Here is a 20,203-nt window from a genome sequence, read left to right as displayed (position 1 = left end):
TTAGTGCGCGTAACACCCAAGCCAAATCCCACTGAGCGTGACACAGGGCTGAGTCTCAATACTCCTCGCATACAACGGCTGCTGCGTTCTGCGAGCCCCTCGGTTAAATTCGCCGGGAATATACATTGCTCTGATGGAGAGAAACGTGTGTGTGTGTGCGCGCCCAGAACAGCAGCCGCCTGGCTGCGTTCAGAAGCTGCGCAGATCGTACTCCTCCCTGGCGATTGAGGTAGGCTGCTTCCATAGCCGTGGCCTGTTGTCTGTGCACTTTTAGGCAAAAGGGCTGCGAGGGAGTTTCCACACGCTGCATTTCACTCAGTCTCTCATCATGCGGCGCGTACACGCCCAGAGGATGAGAGGTGTGTGTATGCTGTCCACACGAGGCGTTATAACGGTGTTCGTGGATTTATTATGCCCGTGTGTAGGAGGCATATCTGGGACAGAGGAATGCCGCGAGCTCTGCAGTTTATAAACCAATAGGTTTAAAACAGCAGGCTTCTGCAGCAAATGAACCACCTCTGGGGGATCATCACGTGACCAGCTGACGCCAACGCCGAGCAGCTGCGTCACGGAGAGGGCTGTGTGGGTTGTGACATGCCGGAGGAGAGCTGTCAGTTTCTCCACTCGCTGCCGCGAGAGCCGCGCTCTGCTGGCTGAGTTTAATTCCACTCCCAGATAACATTTGTCTGAGAGGGAAGAGGACAGCTCTTCTTCCAATTTATTATGAAACCCAGGCTTTGACAGATGCGATACGAGATGTACCGTCTGTAAAGCGACTTCCTCCCTGGAGCGAGCCAGCAAATAGCAGGTCGTCCAGAGGAAACCACACTCTCATCCCTCCTCTGTGTAATGGCTCCAGCCTTCTCTACACAAAAAAGGGAGGAGCCAGGAAATAATAATAATAATAATAATAATATATTTTATTTATAAGCGCACTTTTCATTTGCGTAAACAAAACTCAAAGTGCTACAAAATTAAAAATTAAAAAGGGTGAAACAAAACAACAATAAAAAAAACAATTAAAACAACATAATAAAAGCTGTGACATTCATGCCCGCATGGCATAATGTGGGGGATTTAAAAATCTAGTTAAAGGCTATTCTAAAAAGATGCGTTTTTAGGCCTTTTTTGAAAGCCTCCACAGTCTGTGGTGTCCTCAGCTGGCTTGGGAGGGCATTCCACAATCTCGGAGCAGCGGAGCAGAAGGCTCGGTCTCCCATGGTCTTCAGTTTTGTCCTTGGTGGGATGAGGAGGTTTGCCTTTACTGAACGTAGGTTCCTCGTGGAGGAAATATCCGAACGGCAGACTATTGTCTGGTCTGATATTCCCTGAAATGAGAAACGCAGGAATTTCCTGTGTTTCGGGATGAGTGGTGGAAGTATGCATCCTTCAGGTGGAAGTGAACCAGTCGTCCTGGTGAACACATTCCAGCACCTGTTTGATCGTCAGCATGTGGAATACTGACAGATCGAGGATGTCTCATTGCCCCAGTCTTTTTCGGGATTAGAAAAATAACGGGAGTGAAAACCCCTGATTTTCCTACCTTTGAGGAACCCTGGAAATATCCTCTTTCAACAGGAGTTCCAGCAGCTCGGATTGGAGCGCAAGACATAGCTTCTGGGAGGACAGGAGTGTTTCCTGTATCCCATTGAACTGTGGGGGGGGGGGACATGGGAGCATGCGGGTGCACATGCTCGAGATGTGTTTTTGGTCGTCATGGTGACGAGCCACGCCAGAGCCCCTGCCACCGCTGCCCGTGAGGCAACCCAAGGCGGGGGCCTCCACACGCTGCGTCTCACTCCGACTCTCATCATAAGGCGCGTACACGCTCAGGGGATGGATGGAGGTGTGCGCAGTGTTGTCCACATGAGGCGTTAAAACGGCGCTCATGGGTTATTATGACCGTGTGTAGGAGGAGGCGTATCTCGGACAGAGGAATGCCGCGAGCTCTGCAGGTTATTAACCGATAGGTTAAAACCAGCAGGCTTCTGCAGGGAGCCCTGCCGTCTACTTAATCAACAGATTAGTGGCAGGCTGGCAGCCGGCTTAATTACTGGCTCTGCGTCCTCGGAGGCTCTCGCGGAGCAGACCAGGAGCGGGGGAGCCTCCCTCCCCTTTGACTCGCCGCCGGGAGACCCTGTCTCTGGGGTGGCGGGGGAGCGGAGACGTGGGACGGAGCCCCTGCAGCCGCCGAAGGGCGCTGACGCCGCGGCTGCTGCGGCCGTTGATGCCGCTGTGGCAGCTCAGCCAGCTGGAGCCAGCTGTACATGCTGGCGAATGTCGTCCACCTGTTCCGAGGCCGTCTTCATGGACTCCACCATGGCGTGGAACTGGGGTCCGAGCAGCCCGTCCGGGCTGATTGGAGCGTCCAGTAGCACTTTTCTGGCCGTCTCCGTAACAGACGCCTACTTCAGCCCGAGGTGGCGCTGGATCTGTGTGACCCACGCGGAAATCCTCGCCTGGGAGACAGCGACGGACGCGCACAGACGCCGTGCTGCCGCCTTGCTGATTTCCTCTGCCAGTGTCCCCACCGAGTTAGAGAGGAGGGAGGAGAGAACCAAATGGTGAACCGTGGAGGGAGGCGGGGCAGGAGTTGTTTTTCTTCGGACTCCTGCCCGGCACTCGGCCCCAGGGACACGAGGCCCCGCCCGTGGGCTCGTAAGCCTGGACGGGCCAATCGTCCTCCTCGGCCACAGCAGCAAGAGCGTCCGCTCTCCGCTTCCTGTCGCCCGAGGGGAGGGGAGCGCAGTGTGTGCATGCTACCTGCTGGTTTAGAGCCGCGTACGCGTGCTCTGACCCCAGGCAGGATTCGCATACTGTTTTTATCTCTGCTGGTCATAACTCATTATGAACCCAGAGCCACATGAGGGACAATCACGAACGCAGTTGTCATGATGATTCTCAATTGCTGTGCTTCAGTAACTGTGCTGGTTTGCTGAAGAAAAGAGGGAGCAGATTGCCGGGCCACCTTCCTATTTATACTGGAAGGAGGCCCGAGGGTGGGGCCCACCTAGCGGGTGGGCGTGGACTACAAGTGTTTCAATGCTGCGCGGGGGCGCAGAGGGATAACCCAATAGCGATAGCCTAGAGGGCGAAGCCATATACGAAATAGAACAGCCGGTGTTTCTCGTGAGGGTTTTCCCCGGGAAACAAACGCAATACACACAAACGCAAAATTACACAAACACACACAAACGTATACACACACACTCGCGAGTTTCCCCCAGACCAGTAATCCAAACGAAAATATTTTCCCTCCGTTGTATTTTGATCATTTGCTAATAACCAATCAGATCGATGGATTCCAGAGAAGAGGAAACTTTGAAGGCCTTTTTCTCAAAATGACTATAATGTATAATGTGACATATTTTGCTTAATATTTGGAGTACAAAAACAATCCTGATATCATTAGAAAGCTAGAGAGCTACTCAAAATGTGTCTTCGGGTCAATGCGACTGATTTCACATATTCAATTTAGCTGTGTGAGGTTAATAAGGCAATATCGTGGAACCTGCCACGGAGCAGAATTATAGCACATTAGCCGGCACAGAACGTTTTGTTTGGCATGCAGCTACCCACCTTCCTCCTCTTTGTTCTCTAGAGGTACACTCCAGGCGATGAGGTTTCGAGCAGCACGGCCCTCTTCAGCAACTATCTTCCTCACCTTGTCATGGCTGTTAGAGCGCTGAAAAGATGTCTGCAAAAGAGAAACAGATTCAGAACATTCTTTTTTTATTTCTATCCAAGAGCCATGGAAATATGGTAAAGAACAGTGCAACATGACACATGGGACAAAGATGGAATAAAGAATAGATGTGCAATCCATGACATGACATTTAATATTATAACAAAAAGCAGCCAACTAAGGGTAGTATCCCATGAGGCAAAGCTGAGAAACATGATTAAAGCCTATTGCACGAAAAACATTAGTGCAACATTCATTTTAACGCATTCTTGGTTTGAAGTGGGTTTGAAGTGAGTTTGAAGGATAAATGAAGTATGGTCATATTCTATATGTTTCTTAGCAATTCCTATGAAAAGATCAACATGTATTGTCGATGGAGCTGAAGCCTGAAATGCTGCAGCGTATTCCGGTTTACTGGACACAGAAGGATTTTGACACAATCCCCTATAAACCGCCTTTTAGCAGTAAATATTAACCAGCAGTACATACATTTTTCACCTGAAAATAGGCTCCATTAAATACACTCACATTCCATATTATAGCTACATGCTATTGTCCAGCTTAATGGGGACAATTAATTCCCATTGTTTCAAAGTATTAATGATTCATTATTTTTAAATATATGATTTTGTATAGAATGAACTAATTAATGGGTTTGGCGAGGAGTGCCACAGACAGGGTGGAGGGTTATAAAGTATAAGATTTAGACTAAATGCTTAATTCGGTCTCCTCACAGGATTTGTTGAGAATGACAATACTATTATAGAACATCACCACCAACATTATTCTTTAAAACAGTTTCACTGAAGAGATAACCACACACACACAGCCTGAAGCCAAAGTGTTGCTATGGTTACCTCCATTTGAACACTCCACGGACACCGATTTTGTACAGATTGGCTAAAACATTGTGTCGAGCAGTATGGTGTGAAGAGCCCGACAAATAGTCAGTTCATATATTGTATTAAATATTTACAGAAAATCAAATCAATAATATTCTGAATATATTCAACGCATTATACATTTTAAAAGGAATGTTCAGACACATCAAACTGTGTGTTACAAAGTTTGTATTTAGACACATAATTCAATCTAAAACAGACATGAATGCAACCAAAGGCAAGTATTTTATATTGCTCATAGTAACACAAACATCTGTAGGATATGTTTAATATAGAAGTGTGATCAACAAAAGCACTAATTGCTCTTAACAAATTGAATATCCAACTATATAAATCCCTGATTCTTCTAGTCATTGAGAAGTAGCTACACTCAGTACCACAAGACAGTTTTCTGCAATATGCTGTTTGAATTATGTGTCCTCCTATCCCTGGTGTGTGGCTCTGAGCCAGGGTGGACGCCACAATACTGCACAAATTAACTTTACTTATGGAGGACTTTCCCAGCAGACTTTGACAAGAAACAGCTAGAGGAGGGAGCTCTAAACTCGCTTTGTGCCCAGCATGCATCATGATTGACCTACACATTGACTATGCATCAGTGAACTTGACTGTAACCTCGGGTGAAGCAGACACTGTGAACCAAAACAAATGCTACGAGGAGTCATTCATCACATCCTTTACTCATGGAACATTAAGATGTCCTGTGATGAAACATGGCACGATGCAACCTCATCTCACATTCTGTCTCACAGCAGTTTGGACAAACAGCTCCTGCATTTATGCATAGACCAAATCTGCTTAAGACATTGAGCAATAACATCTCATCTCAATTGCGCAATGCAATGACAGAGACAAACAAACACGGTGTTCCCAACAGTCTAACTTGTCTTTGTAATCTTACATCACTTAATGTCCTGACTTCTGGCAATCTGGTTACAAAACAACACAGAAGCTAATACCTCGAGGCTTATCATTCTGGGTCTTCCACTCCATGTGTGCCCTCTCCAAGCCTCTTCTGCACGGTTATTAAATGATGTCATGTTATGTTGACAGAATTCCAGAGAAAAACTTGACTTTTTTGGTCAGACGATGATAAGATGTCGTTTCAGACTTGAAATACATTGTTACTATCATGAAAATCGAGAGCCAGTTCTCCTCTTAATAGCAGATGAGTCATGGAACAAACCGTTCTCTTTTCTTGGCTGTCTCTCACGAGCAACACTATTCAGATAAGAAAGCTGAAATATCACGTTTGCGTAATACACTTGCAATAGAAAAAAGAGGGCTACATCATACAGTTTATGTCTTATTCAAGGCTTTTACAAAACAAGTGAGAATTATGAGACCTAGTTTTATGAGGCATAACATAAAGCAGGCTATCCTTGAATGGCAGTATAATAATGTAAATGTGGCTCATTAGGGGTTACACATGCAGAAACAGTATGCGTGTATTGGTCTGATGTCCCTAAGGGAGATACCCAACTGACCTACTTTTGGTGAGCAAAATTATTTACATGTAAAATGGCATGGGCTTTATTCTGCACAGTATAAAAGATCTAAAAAGGGATATAAAAGAACCTTAAACAACACAGGCAAAGCTCAAATCAGCAACAACTAGAGACGTTTGTCAGCATCAAGCCACCATTCTGCAATCTGTAAATATTTACTCTTCATTTACGAACTAGGCAGCCATTTGATGACTTATGAATGTTGTAGGAATACATTACTATTTATTTACAACTGATGGCTAACTTTGTGCTGCAGCTGAGGCAAAGAAAGGCATACAGTAACATTCTCTTGATCCACTTAACCGGCTGCAAACAAGCCCTCTCCCTCCTCTACTGCAGACAAATAGGATACATTGAAGAGCGTAACGTGTTATAGTCTCTAACAAGGCAATCCTTGCCCATGCATAAGAGACAGTGTTTTTTTCTAGACTGCTGAGTAAGGGGCAAGTATAAGGTTTCGCTTTGGGCAGGGAATACAAACAGATGCAAGTAGCATGACAGTGGGTGAGATCTTGCTTGTTAGGAGAGACACAGATACAATCAAAAGATTAGAGGATACATACAGAATAGAAGTACAGCCTGTAAGCAGGTTCCTCGTCCTTATCCACCCCTGACATACTTTTGAAGCCCACGTCAGGCAACCTGTTCCCCCTCACAAGCACTGCCACAAAGTGACATTGTCATCTGACGGCAGGACCAAAATAGATTCCCACTGTGTAGTCCACACTGCTATAGCTACTTGCCCAGCTGTGTCAACTCCTCTCCCAGTAGCGATTGAGACAGACAAGTGCTCAGCAGTCTGCCAGTCCTGTCGTTTACTTTGACTGTCATTACTGTCTGTAATCTAGCCTGAGCCCTCAATGCTCTGCTGAGTTAGCAGCCACTTCTTAGGCCTCACTCTCTGCCTGCTGCTGTCTATCTGCCTGCCACTCTCTTCTGCTCTCCACTGCATGTAGCTTCCTATATTTACAGATTCTCTCCTCAGCTTTCCCTGCCCTCTCTCTCTCCTTTTCTCACTCTCCTTCTGCCACAACACTGTGCAGTCATGTGCACACAGCAGGCCTGCCGCTCTACCCCCCACCCTGAGTTGCCAGTGATGAGAGCTATAGCTGCAGGCTCAGAGGCAGTGTGTGCATTTGCCACACAGGGTGATGCTCTGGATCTGATTGGACTCAGCGTCCGATGATTCATAGGCTGCTTAGGGACAACACACAGAAGCCCACATGGTTTGACTGCCTGTAAATAGTACAAACTTTACACAGTCTTAAGAAAGAAGCTACTGATGATGATGTGACAGTATCATATAAGCACAACAATCCCCTTATGCGTAAGCCTTTTCTCAGCAGTCGCACAAGGCCCTTTATGATAATTCAATTCAAATGCCCGAGTGGGTGCCACTAGTTATGGTTAAAACATGTCAGGATCACCTGGGCTGACACAGCACCTGCGGCAGGTAAGGTCACCATAACATGCTCTACTCCTGCTGTATCATCCAGCTTGCTGAACCCAAGTATACAGACACTTTAGCTCTAGCTAGCTAGAATTGCCTCGGAATGATTGGCTGTTTTTCATCAGTTAGCAACAAGCTCATATGTCATAACGTACCTTAAGGGCGGTTATGGATGTATTCTTGCTTTTTCCTCCTCCATGCGAGGACCCGGAGCTGTTGCTTCCAGACCTCTCCCTCCCGTCCCCACCTTGGCTGTTTCTCGGGCCGAGACGGTGCTGCCCAGCGCCACGCCGTCGTCCGTCATGGCGGTTGTCTTTGGACATCGACCCGCGGTATGTTCAATGTTCAGTAGTGGGAAAAACAAGTCTATGGACACGGTTTTCTTGTTGTCAGATTGATGGAAAAAACATGTCAGCTAAAAACATGACAGTGGGAGGACAACCTAACAATAAAAGCAGGAAGTATGTTAAGTTGACATTTTTGACTGACGATGGGATCATCCAATTAAATCTCAAGAACTTCGTCACAACATATACTCCAGCCAATCACGTACTGTATAGTTCAGGTCAAGGGCGGAACTTCTTCCAGTCTACCATAGCAACCATACGATCGGGCGGGACGTGTGGTTGAGTCCTCAGTGTGAGTCAAGCAAACCAGAAGAGAAGTAAAGCTGCCTTCAAAATAAAAGCCTAACACATTGACCTATCTTAAGCAATTTATGGTGTTTTTTTATATTTAGTGCGAATGCTGTTTACAGCATTCCACTATAGTACTTCAAATCTTTATTCTTCCCCTTAAACAAATTATTTCAGCCAATACTTTGGCACTCCATAACTTCAGCTTATTTTCAGCTACAGAAACCAATCAAATATTAAACTATTCAGCCTGTTCAGGAATCGATGGGAAACCTTCAACTTTTTCGTTAGCTCAACTATAAACACCTGTGTAATGGAACACGATTATGTCATCACTCCAACTGACATGCAGCAGACTTCAACAGTCCAGCTGTGAAGACATCTTCAGGACAGTTTTGAGATTTCTTCAAATGTTGTTGCCATGGCAACACAATGTTCGCCTTGAAACACGGTTTTCTCATAGCTTCAGTGAAAATACTCCAAACAGCCCAGAACTTCACAGGTTTGATAACGATGCAGCCATCAATGCATCTAAGCGTAGTATGGGGTGTCATCAAATGTCGTTGCCATGGCGACAGACCACTCGCCATGAAACACGATGAGGCTGTAAGTCCAATCGACACTTTCCAATCGTCCCCCAATCTTCACTTGTATATCACCGGTTCATGCCTCAACAGCTCTACGCCAAATCTGAGATCTCACCATATGCCGTTTCCATGGAAATCCCTCGCCATAAAATATGATGTCACTATAACTCCTATGAAAATGTTCAAAGAGTGCTCAAACTTCACATGTGTGCTAAACAGTCCAGCCGTGAAGACATCTACCTGACAGTTTTGAGATTTCTTCAAATGCCGTTGCCATGGCAACACAATGCTCAGCATGAAACACGGTTTTCTCATAACTTCAGTGAAAATACTCGAAATGGCCCAAAACTTCACAGGTTTGGTAACAATGCAGCCATCAACACATCTAAGAGTATTATGGGATGTCATCAAATGCTGTTGCCATGGCGACAGATCATCAAGTTAGTTCAAAAGTTTCCCAAGCCTTTTTAATTTATTTTCTCATCTTAATACAAATTCATTCACTACTACTTACATCTGATATTTAACTCCTTCAGCCTATTTTCAGCTGCAGAACCCATTCAACTATTACATTATTCAGCTATTTCAGGACATCAAGGCTATACATGTGGTTGTTTATACCTTTTTTTAAACCTTTTCTTTGAAATATTAAGCTTTTGCTGCATTTGTTTAGCTAAAAGCAGCTACCATTCAACTAATAACATATTCAGCTTTTTCTGCATTTTCAGCTAAATTCAGCCATAATAAATGTTCACAGTTTACAGCATTCACACGCATTTTCTGCAGGAAATGCATTTTCTAGTTCTCTTTGGGTGTCTATTTATTCACCTATATAAATAGACTGTTTTTCTTAGTTGAGCTATATGTCTATCTTGCTTCTTCAGCAACACCTGTCAAAAGTAAAAGTCAACTTTTGTAGTAATTAAAGTAAACTCCAGGGCTAACAAGGGATTGTGGCCTATATCAAGTAATCTGAAATCATGATGACCTTTGTTGTTCTTTGTCGTACAAGTGTTGCTGGAGTTTTTAACATTTTCAGACTTTTTACCTTCTCCATTCACTTTGAAAATAGCGTATGACCTGGGCCAGGAACTGATCTGTATGCACAGAAAAGTGAGGCCAAATTCAAATTCAAATTCAATTCATACAAGGCCCGTCGACGGTGGACCAGACTCAGATATATATGTATACTAATTACTAAATGTGCAAAGTATATATTTTACCTGTGTTAAATCAATTACCAATACCACTTTTGGGGAGGTGGATTACTGACTGAAAACATATTTTAGACTAGAGAACAAGATGCTAAGGAAAATCACATCCATCTAGTAACTTTATAAATGTCTCAGTTTGCGGGTAAATATTTGTTTTTGGGAAACTCACCCAACACTCATAGCTAATATCTTTGTTTACACGAATTGCTTCCAAAACAGTTAGACATGTGCCGAATATAAAACTTTATTTTGAAATATGTGACCGGAAGTAGCCGTATCCTCCTGTAAATAACACTGGTCTGACACTGGTGTGATGATAGCTATTTGGACTTTTCACGGTAATGACAACATCTCCAACATTATTGTTCAGCTCTGTCGCAGTTACTATTTAACTGGCTTGTGTGCCTTGTTTATATATGTTTGGTTAACGCAGCTAATTTCGTCTCTGGTTGTCCCTGTATATCTCTTCTCTCTCGTACACATTAAGAATGAACAACAATGTTTAAAACTAGGCTACCGTAGACAATAACTAGTAGTTCCAACAGCCTTAAGGCCGGTTTGCCCCCCTATTTCCTCACTGAATACGGACTTGTTTCTGCTAGATTAAACAGGTTTCATCTGAACAAGAGGCTCACACACAAAGTTTACTTTGTTTGTGTGAACTTTCACCAGCTGACCGCAAGGTCGCACAATTGCACTATAGCAAGCATAGCATAGCTCTTAGTTTCCCTGTTAATGAATAATTTTAACAAGTAAACTACCTGGAATCTAATTAATAGCACTTTGTTGTGTTTTCAATATATTCACCCCTTTGTTTTATATTTATAATTGTGATAACCCTTTCAATAGATGACATCCTATGCATTGCTGGGACTGCTGGTACTTCAGTTTGGATTTGGACAAAGCTCTCTTAAACATCTCCACGAAGATCATTATGTTGGCCAGCAGCACAACCCTGAACATGACATGAACGTCCTGCTGGGAGAGGTTTCTAAATATTTGCCACTTATTTTTATTACAATAATCTTTAGATATTTTCTAATCTTCATTCAGAAACTGCTCACTTTCCTCTCAATATACTTCGTACACTTCTAGGACACTGAGGAGATACTGAAACTTAGCCCAGCGGAACAGAGGAAAAAGATGATGGAAATTGTGAAGCGGATTGATACAAATGCTGACAATGTGCTAAATCCAGGTACGTTTATTTCTCTGAACCTTTGAAAAGCAAACAAAGATAAGAAGAGGAAGTGAAAGGTCATGTTAAATATGTTGTGTTTTTATCACCAGAGGAGATAACGCTATGGATTCAGCACGTCTATAGAAAGTATGCTCTAGAAGATGCAAAGGAGCGGTTCCCTGAGTTTGACACTGACAAAGATGGTGTTGTAACATGGGAGGAATACAACACTGTTGCTCATGGCCAGCTCATCAGTTTTGATGACAGCGATGTTCTGCAGGACCCAGAGCAAGAGTCTCTCAGACACGTAGGTGTAGTTTTATTGTCCTGTTAATAATCACATTAAACCACAATCAGGTTTATCCATAATACTTAAACATATGCACATATCCCCATTAGCTCCACTCGAAGGAGAAGAGGCGCTTTGACTTTGCTGATGTGGACGGCACACCCGGGCTTAATGTGACAGAGTTTCTTGCCTTCACCCATCCCTCTGAAGTGGATCACATGGCTGTAAAATGAGTTTACCTGCATCACCTGATATGATAATGTATTTTCCCACCTATTACAAGAGCTCTGTTCATTTCTCCTGTTACACTTTAATAATGTATATTATTTCCTAATAGGATTTTGCCATTGAAGATGTGTTGAGTGAATATGACACAGATAAAGATGGATTTATCAGTCTGAGTGAATTTATTGGAGATGTTCGAGGTGATGGTAAGACTACAGAGATGTATTTGTTGTTTCCTTTGCTATGCCCAATCATAATCCTAGTGCAATATAAACACTTCATTTTTTTTCATCAGAGGATTCCCCTTCACAGTGGGAGATAGAAGAAACAGTGCGGTTTAAAGACCTCTATGATCAAGATAAGGATGGCAAGTTGAATCGAGACGAGCAGCTCCGCTGGGTTGCGCCTAACAGCTACGGCTCAGCAAGAGAAGAGGTAACACTCAACTGTTTAAATATGTTCCCAGATTTTGAGTGCATAATTGCTAAACATTTAAACAACATTTAAATACATGGGCAAATAATGCTCCTGTTGCTACTGCTTGGTAGGATTACATATAGTTTATTTTTGTTTTCATGCCATCGACAGGCTCTACACCTCATCAAGGAAATGGATCAAGATGGAGATGGGAGGATCTCAGAACCAGAAGTTTTGAAAAATCAAGAAATATTCATGAACAGTGAAGTGACAGACTATGGCAGACAGCTGCATGTCTCACACGATGAACTATAACTAAATGTAATGTTCTTGTTTTTTTCAAATGAAGGTGTTACGTGGTTTATTTCCGGTACTGATATTAGTCATGGAATTTACCCAATTGTAGATCTTACCCATCGACATTGCTCTATTAAGTTGGGTGGACAAAATAACAGGAAAAACATACATTGCAACACAAGTATAATACATCACTGAGGCCAGTTGCACATCTCTAGAATGTTTCAGGGACATCTAAACATCGGAAGCTTCACAACATATAATGTGTTGCCTTTATATTGAAATGTATTATATATTGTAAGCTATTCCTGTTGTTTTGTCCAATATAAATGCACATATTCCTGAATAGCAGGGAGGTTTAACTGATAATATGATTGTAACCACTCTTTAAGGACATCACGATTGAGTTTGTTTCAATTACACTAATGCAATTGGTTTGTTGAATAGTGGCTGTGTATTATTAGATTTCCTTTCAGAGGACTGACACAAGTATCAGTCCAGTGTTGCAACTCTTCCTCATTTGAATCAAATGAGCGAGTTAGTAAGTGTTGCTGTTGAATGCTGGTTTCCTGCATGTGTCATAGTCCGTTTCACTTCCATCGAGCAACAGCCTGTTACACTGCCAAGCTTTATAAAGTGAGTTAAGTGGATTCTCCAACCAGGACTTTTTTTGACCAAAGCCAAGATGACAGTACAATTTAAAGATGCCTTCTGGGTGAGTCAGTGTGATGATACTATTCCATACTTCTTTATGTTTCTCTTCAGTGCTCAAGTTGACCATGAGTCTTTCTAAGCTGTGAAGTTAGGGTTGTTGTATTTGATTTGTTCACTGGAGTTTCAAGGTTATATTGTGTAATTTTCCACTTCTACCCTGTTAAGGTTTTTCATTTAGTCTAGAGAGTGTTTAAGGATCAATACACTTGTAATCTTATACCATATCTGAGGCCAATCGTTGACTACAGTTGGTTCGCGCTCTGTCCTGTCTTGTGACTTATAACCTACTTTGCTTACTTTACTTTTAAAATGTTGAAACTAACTGAACTGCAACTGATTTGTTACTTGATTAAAACATGTATTATTATTTCTTTATATGTGGATTCTTGATAAGCCAAACAATTATTTTTACCTCTGGGTTATACAGTGTGTATTTAGAAACCAGGTGTGTCCCACAAACCAAACAGCTCTTTCTCAGAACAACCTTTTAAAATAGTGTTATGGTGGTAACCCTGCCTGCTGTATAATTATTGAAGGTTTCCTGTTACTCTTATTCTTCCTTATTAGCCTCTGACTGCCTTTTCAGAACCGCACAGAGTGCAACAATGCAACAGACCAGAATTCAAAGCGTCCATGTAACTTACACAGTATATTCATTTCCAACCATATCAATATGCAGAGCATCAGGTACTGTACTGGCCTGTCGGGAACACAAGTATTCAGTTTACATTGTAAAGTTTGTGCTTCCCTTTTCTTTTTTTTATTCCTATGCTGCTATCAGTAGTCTCATATCCAATGTGACCCCACCACAATATAAATGTCAATAAGAACTTTCACATTTGTTCAGCATTGTAGATGAATACTGGAGTCGTTTTGGTTACTTCTCCTTCTGTGAGGCTCTTCATTCAAACCCCAGCAACAGTGTGTTACTATTCAATTTTGTTTTGGTATACCACCACAATACCTAAAAGTTGAACATCTCAAACATCATTATAGTCAAACTTGCGGTTGAGAAGCTTTTAATCATCAAGTATTGCCTAGACTTGATGATTTCATTCTTTTAATGAGCAATGAAGAAACTTACATCTTACACAAAACATGTTTTTATTAACATAATTTTAACCTTTATTCCCAAATCTTACATGATGTGTGATTTTCCCCATGTTCCTGTATCACTGAAAGAGCATTATGGTTTCTATGGTTCCAGGGAGTGGACTTCATCAGTAATATTGGGTATGAGACGATAAGTCAGAGACTAAATGATGGTCGACGGACATGCAAAGACATGGAGGAGCTCTTAAAAATGAGGTGTGTTTTGCATTTCTGATGTATTGTACTTGATGAATCATTAAAATGTAGACATCACTAAAATGTGGTTCAGCTCTAATATGGTTTTTTCCATGTAGGGCATCAGCAGAGGACAAATATGGCAAGGAACTATGCACAATTGCACGCAAAGCTGGGGGTTTATACGAGATCTGGTAGGTGTGTGTGCATTTAAGCACTGCTATATTCATCAGTATGTCTAAGTCTACATTTCGTAACTACACAGTGCAGAAAATATTTCATGAAAAAATGCATTCACTTTTATTCTGCCTCTTTTTGTTTTCACAGCACTTTGAGAAAATCTTTTGATGAAATGAAAACACGTAAGCACAAAATAGATTTCCTTTTTTATTTTTTTATTTCCGCCTTACTGTATACAGTATATGTCTGTGTTTCAACTTTTATCTTCCGTGTTTTTTTCAGAAATGGAAAATGTAGGAAACTTGCACATTCAGCTTTCTGGTTTACTAAAGGACGAGGTGAAGAGAATGGAGCAGTTCAAAGAAAGACAGAAAGAACACCGGAAAAAGGTACCCACATGAAGCCTTTTTTTCTCTTTTGCATGCAGAGGAAGTCTAAAAACAGTTACTTATTTCAGTGTGGTTTCTGATGGTGATAATGCTGTATTGGTAGTAACATTATGTTTTTCAATTTTTAGTATGAAGTCATCATGGAGAAGGACCAGAAGACAAAAGTCTCCATCTACAAGAAAGCAATAGATGTACGGTCAATTTATATTATCGTGATGATCTGTATGACGTGTGGCTACAGTTCTGCAGAGATTTAAGATGATACTGTACTATATGTACAAAGTATTCTAAAAAGACCTCCGTACTGTTTTAGAAGATTATGGTTTTGCAAGATAATAGCTAGAAGCCAGTCATAACACATTGGTGTGATAAGCACATGAGCTTACACTTCTCCCTACTCAAAAGAAAGAAGTGAAGTCTTTGCACTTATTTTCTTGACTGTACTTAGCCCCTCCTTTTCCTGTCAATGCTTCAAAGAACCAAGTGTTAATGTTTTTATGGTTTCTGTTCTGTTTCCCCTAGTCTAAAAAGTCCTATGAGCAGCGATGCAAGGAAGCAGATGAGGCACAGCTTACAGCTGAGAAGTTGGGCAACACTCCCACAGCCACTCCCAAACAGATCGAGAAGGTAAATCTGTCATAAAACCTCCAGTGCACTGATTTTTACTTAAGTCATGAAAATATAGACTTTATGAAAGCATTGGTGCTGTTGCCTCTCTTTAAAAATATATCACACCAGTATATCTTTATTGATCCTAGACATGTTTTAAGATATGTAATACTGCTCTGCTTTGAATTATAATCTGACTGTTTTTCCACAAAATGTAGAATTTCTCAGATTAAAGCCGTCTAGATGAATTAAAAATTACAACTACTTGACACGATGTTTAATACTTGAGTGAGTTGTCTAGTAATACACAAATACACTTCTTAAACTAAGAATTAAAGTGAACACAGTGGTACTCTAAACAGACTACCTTCATTAATACATTATTCTTCATTGAAAGTCAAACATCTGACTAAAGTAACAAAAGGAACCTCTCAGTGTTTGCCTTTTTCACACAAGAGCAGGCTCTTCAATTTGAACTACTCAACAAATGTAACTATTCAAGTCTATCGATTATTTAATGTTCAGGGAAATAGAAATAAGAAAATGTAGTAATCATATTGTATATATAACACAACAGTATGTGTATGCTTTTTCTTTTCATCGTCAGTGTCCCATGAGAGTTTACGCAGCATCTCATTTACAAAGAATATTAAGAAATGGCAACATTGAATGTAAATGTATTTTATTTTCTACAATAAAAAAAGGATGAATATCCAAAATGACTTGCTGTTGTTGGAAACCAGATACATATTTTCTCCAGCTGCTGTTATCTACAGTTATTTTAAACGATGATAGATTGGAAAATTATTTTTGCCTATGACTCCATTAGTAAATATAGTAATTTATAAGCTGTGAGTGTCTATCAAAGCCCTGATGCAATTAACTATGTTCCCTTTTATAGGGAAAACTACATGTTTACACATATAAAGACAATGCGTCATTTTGTATTCGCTTTATTTTTCAGATGAACAACAAGTCTAAACAGTGCAGGGAAGCTGCAGAAGAAGCTGGTAAGTTGACATGTCAAAACGTTGATATGTTGAGATGCTGCCCAAGGAAACCGCTATGATATACCAGAAACATATTTATAAAATGTGTGGTTGCATTAACTTCCCGTTTATTTTAGGATTCCAAAGATACACTTGGGTGCACTTTATAAACTAAACCTGAGAGTTGATTAAAGTATGATCTATATATCTTTGGAGAGATCCTTTTTTTTCTTCTTGTATTTTTAACAATTAAATATGTTCTTGTCTTAAGAGAAACAGTACATGTCAAACATTGAACAGCTTGACAAGATTCGACTGGAGTGGGATACAACACACATCAACACATGTGAGGTTAGTACAGCACCACAATCTGAATTTCCCCCATCACGTTATGTATAAAGCTTGGTGCATTTCAAAATGTACGGACTCATACAAAGATTGGCAATACCCCAGGCTTGTTTTGTCAATGAGGATGTGCAGGAGTACTTCCTATAAGCAAACAAGAAAGTGAGTCACCATTCTACAAAATTGTTTCCCGGGGAAGTCTTCCTACGTGTGATAACATCAACAGAGCTTCTTTAATCATTCAAATAGGTCAATTGTAGGAGGCGCATGCACACGTTAAATCAGTAAACAAAAGGAAATACATTTAAAACAATACATAAACTAATACCTTTCAACTACAGTATGAAGCATTCAAACGCATTTAAATGAAAGCCAGGAACCTTTAAGTTGACAGATCACACAGTGGCTAAGGTTGCTGGAGGCTTTTGTTGTACAGGAAGTTACCAGTTGCATCAATATATTCATACAGCAGTGTGTTGTAAATGTACTGTGCTGCAATTCTTTATAGATGATTTATTATGTTCCCAATGGCACTCTTTTGCAGGTGTTTCAGCAGCAGGAAGAAGACCGCATCAGTGTACTGAGGAACGCTCTGTGGGTGCACTGTAACCAGTTATCAATGCAGTGTGTGAAAGATGATGAGGTGTGTGCAGCTGTTCCCGCACGTCTAAATAGGATAGACTTTCAGTAAACTTCCAATATTCTGTACTGTGTATTTAAATTAACTCTAGACAAACTGCTCTTTCAGTGCTACGATAATGTGAGGACATCACTGGAAAATTGTGACATCATAGCAGACAACAGCGGCTTTGTGGAGATGAAGCGCACTGGCTCGACCGCCTCAGGTAGGATCACGCCCTGGCAGCTTTGGATTTGAATATATTCCATGTTGGACATTTTAATATTATCTCTCAGTTGCTGCTTAAACGTACAACAGAATGTTCAAACGTTTGGAAACAGGTGATGGACTGTGTGTAAAAGGGCAATGCCGCTGAAGCATTAGTATTTTAGGAATTGACAGAATTTTAATTTTTCTTTCACAGCACCTATTGAATACCAAAATTACTACAAGAGGGAAGATACAGGAGACAGTAACGGCACTGCTGGATTCGTAGGAGTGATAAAAAGGTCAGAAATAACTCCAAATGAATATTGATGATAGATAATGAAGATGGTTGTTTCTTAATAATTTGTCTATATTTCTTACTTTTGTAGGTTTTCAAATCTTCTGCAGTCAAACTATTCCAGTGGCTCCAAACTGAGCATCAATGAACCTACTGGTAAAGTATAAAGTCATTCCAATAACACTGACATTTCAAAATGACAGATTGTGTAAGGCGCAAGATCATGGCAACACAGGGTGTGGAACATTTATAAGTTTCATGATTTGGTTATACGTTAATTTCTTCACACCAGTGACTCACAACCAGGGTCCATATGCACGCCAAAGAGCTTTCCATAGAACACGAAAACACTATTGTTTTTATCACACAATAATAAAATAACATTAAAAACAACGATTACATCTTTAAAATCACGGCTATTTCAAATTCAAATCTAGATAAAAAATGTATTTAATTTCCAATTGAAAATGATACAGAGAGAGCTTTCTATACTACATTCTAGAGGCAGTAAATCTTAGTTTGTGTGCATAAAAACACAAGGCACTCTCACCAGGACAAATTTCAGGGACTCATAAGGAGCATTTTAAAGAAGTGCAGTGATCTGGCTGAAAGAAAAGAAAAAGAAAGAACATAACTGATGTAGGGAGGAGCAAGGTCATTAAAGGCTAGAAAAGGGTACTTGAGTTTAAGGCTTTGGGGGTACATTGGAACATAAAGAGATTGGGAACCACAGCTTTGCCCCACCACCAACAATAAGCAATATGTTCGGCTTGCCAATGGTCTGATTTAACTTCATATTATCAGTTTATTCACTGGTTTGAGTATAAAGTTGCTATTCACAGTAAGTAAACCGGTGCTGATTAGGTCTTAAATCTTGTTAAACTCCTCAGCAGAAACATCTGATGGAGTATACGCCTCCATTCCTGGAAGTCAGGTGCCCCAGCCGAGCAGTGAGGGGTTCAAGGTCGTGTACGACTATGAGGCGCAGGTCAGCTTCTACATGAGACACATTCAAATGTAATGATTCTTGTTTAATTTAAGGGATATCTTTATGATTGAATGTGTGTATGTTTGTTCAGGGGGACGATGAGCTCTCTGTGTCTGTCGGCGACGTGGTGGTGGTCATGGATCAAGGTGGAGATGGCTGGTGGACAGTGAAAAGGAATGGAGTTACTGGATTGGTCCCAGGCACGTATCTTGCTAAAGAATAAGTTAACCTGAAGCTTCATAGAGGATTTTTAGACTTTTAAATGTCCTCATGTTATATATTGTAAAGGCCTTGTCAAGGTTTTTGAGATAAAACTTAGCAAATGACGATTCATTTGCTAAGTTTTATCTCAAAAACCTTTCTCCCCTGTGTTTATGACTTAAGAACTAGGAAATATTTTTCATTGGAAGGGTAATCTTTCTATGTTGAAAAAAAGTTATTCTGAGAAACAGATGTCAGCATAATTCGTTTTTGTAGAGTCAAAATACATGTTGAATAATTGTGTTTTAGCAAGTTAAGTACCATCATGTGTTTCTTGGCTGGACATGTACTTTAATCTTCTCAAATCATATGCTTTGAATTATGAGTGGTGCACTTCAGCCTATTGTGGTCAGAATCAGTATTAAAAAAAGTAAGTTTAAGAAAAAAAAAATGTTCACCTGGCAAAATATTTTTTTTATTTTTACTTGCCAGTTTCGACAGTGCTAGTTTTGTTTTTCTCATGAACCCTATGCCTTTAGGTCATTTGAGCTGTCGCATAACAATCTTACAGAAAGGAAATGTCACAAAGTAGCATGAGACAGTGTTGAAAGATGAATTATTTATTGCTATGGCACATATTCATATTACTTTGCCCTTACTGCTGGTCTGTTGAGAGCCCGTCATACCAAGGACAGCTGGAGATGAAGTGATCTATTGCACAAGGTCACTGAAATTGTTTGATATACTGTGGTATTCTCGTCAGTCCTAAATATTAAGCAGAATGTTAGATTTCTCTTGTTGGCATGTATAGATTTCCTGTGTGTAGTTATTTTTTCTATTCTAAATGTTAAAGAAAATAATTGTTTGAAAATGGGATTTCCTTTGTATTTATTCAATATGAAAGACACATTTATTTTTGTACACATGGTTAACATTGATTTTAGCCTGAGCTGAATAAGAACTATTTTGCATTATTGCTTTATTTTTT

At 40.8% G+C, this 20,203-nt stretch overlaps 3 protein-coding genes across 7 annotated transcripts in view; 2 read left to right on the top strand and 1 right to left on the bottom strand.

Annotated features, from left to right (window-relative positions):
* scaper (S-phase cyclin A-associated protein in the ER) overlaps positions 1–8,020 on the bottom strand; it is a 65,645-nt gene extending 57,625 nt beyond the window's left edge. The window contains exons 1-2 of one of the 4 annotated variants that reach the window (XM_034084462.2): positions 7,701–8,020; positions 3,580–3,697 (exon numbers count right to left, since the gene is read on the bottom strand). In XM_034084462.2, the coding sequence (XP_033940353.1) occupies positions 3,580–3,697; positions 7,701–7,868 (286 nt within the window). In that variant the 5' untranslated portion in view covers positions 7,869–8,020. Of the gene's footprint in view, positions 1–3,579; positions 3,698–6,658; positions 7,155–7,700 lie in introns of those variants that run through there. The other 3 variants (XM_034084464.2, XM_071203507.1, XM_034084465.2) reach the window with 3 other exon arrangements.
* Positions 8,021–10,242: 2,222 nt separating this feature from the next.
* rcn2 (reticulocalbin 2) lies at positions 10,243–13,476 on the top strand. Its single transcript, XM_034084469.1, has 8 exons — positions 10,243–10,319; positions 10,831–10,968; positions 11,077–11,179; positions 11,272–11,468; positions 11,561–11,674; positions 11,788–11,881; positions 11,971–12,110; positions 12,264–13,476. The coding sequence occupies exons 2-8, from the start codon at positions 10,831–10,833 to the stop codon at positions 12,405–12,407; spliced, it is 930 nt and encodes a 309-aa protein (XP_033940360.1). The 5' UTR covers positions 10,243–10,319; the 3' UTR covers positions 12,408–13,476.
* Positions 13,014–20,150, top strand: pstpip1a (proline-serine-threonine phosphatase interacting protein 1a). Of its 2 annotated transcripts, none has more exons than XM_034084468.2 (15): positions 13,014–13,104; positions 14,311–14,411; positions 14,510–14,584; positions 14,718–14,752; positions 14,853–14,959; positions 15,088–15,150; positions 15,482–15,586; positions 16,533–16,578; positions 16,829–16,908; positions 17,447–17,545; positions 17,651–17,747; positions 17,946–18,030; positions 18,118–18,182; positions 18,920–19,014; positions 19,106–20,150. In XM_034084468.2, the coding sequence occupies exons 1-15, from the start codon at positions 13,075–13,077 to the stop codon at positions 19,235–19,237; spliced, it is 1,215 nt and encodes a 404-aa protein (XP_033940359.1). In that variant the 5' UTR covers positions 13,014–13,074; the 3' UTR covers positions 19,238–20,150. The 2 variants fall into 2 exon arrangements, with proteins under 2 accessions (XP_033940359.1, XP_033940358.1); XM_034084467.2 differs by having other exon boundaries at positions 18,917–19,014; positions 19,106–20,127.
* Positions 20,151–20,203: the final 53 nt, after the last annotated feature.

Source organism: Pseudochaenichthys georgianus, chromosome 6 (assembly GCF_902827115.2).
Source record: "Pseudochaenichthys georgianus chromosome 6, fPseGeo1.2, whole genome shotgun sequence".
In the NCBI taxonomy this organism is placed as follows: Eukaryota; Metazoa; Chordata; class Actinopteri; order Perciformes; family Channichthyidae; genus Pseudochaenichthys; species Pseudochaenichthys georgianus.
This window is presented reverse-complemented; position numbering and strand designations above follow the sequence as displayed.

Excerpts from the sequence above, each read along its gene's own strand:
- rcn2 (XM_034084469.1), top strand. The coding sequence starts at position 10,831 with ATGACATCCTATGCATTGCTGGGACTGCTGGTACTTCAGTTTGGATTT. Across the intron at positions 11,469-11,560 it reads AGCAAGAGTCTCTCAGACAC|CTCCACTCGAAGGAGAAGAG; the intron begins GTAGGTGTAGTT and ends TATCCCCATTAG. Across the intron at positions 11,675-11,787 it reads CTGAAGTGGATCACATGGCT|GATTTTGCCATTGAAGATGT; the intron begins GTAAAATGAGTT and ends ATTTCCTAATAG.
- pstpip1a (XM_034084467.2), top strand. The coding sequence starts at position 13,075 with ATGACAGTACAATTTAAAGATGCCTTCTGG. Across the intron at positions 13,105-14,310 it reads AATTTAAAGATGCCTTCTGG|GGAGTGGACTTCATCAGTAA; the intron begins GTGAGTCAGTGT and ends CTATGGTTCCAG. Across the intron at positions 14,753-14,852 it reads TTTTGATGAAATGAAAACAC|AAATGGAAAATGTAGGAAAC; the intron begins GTAAGCACAAAA and ends TGTTTTTTTCAG.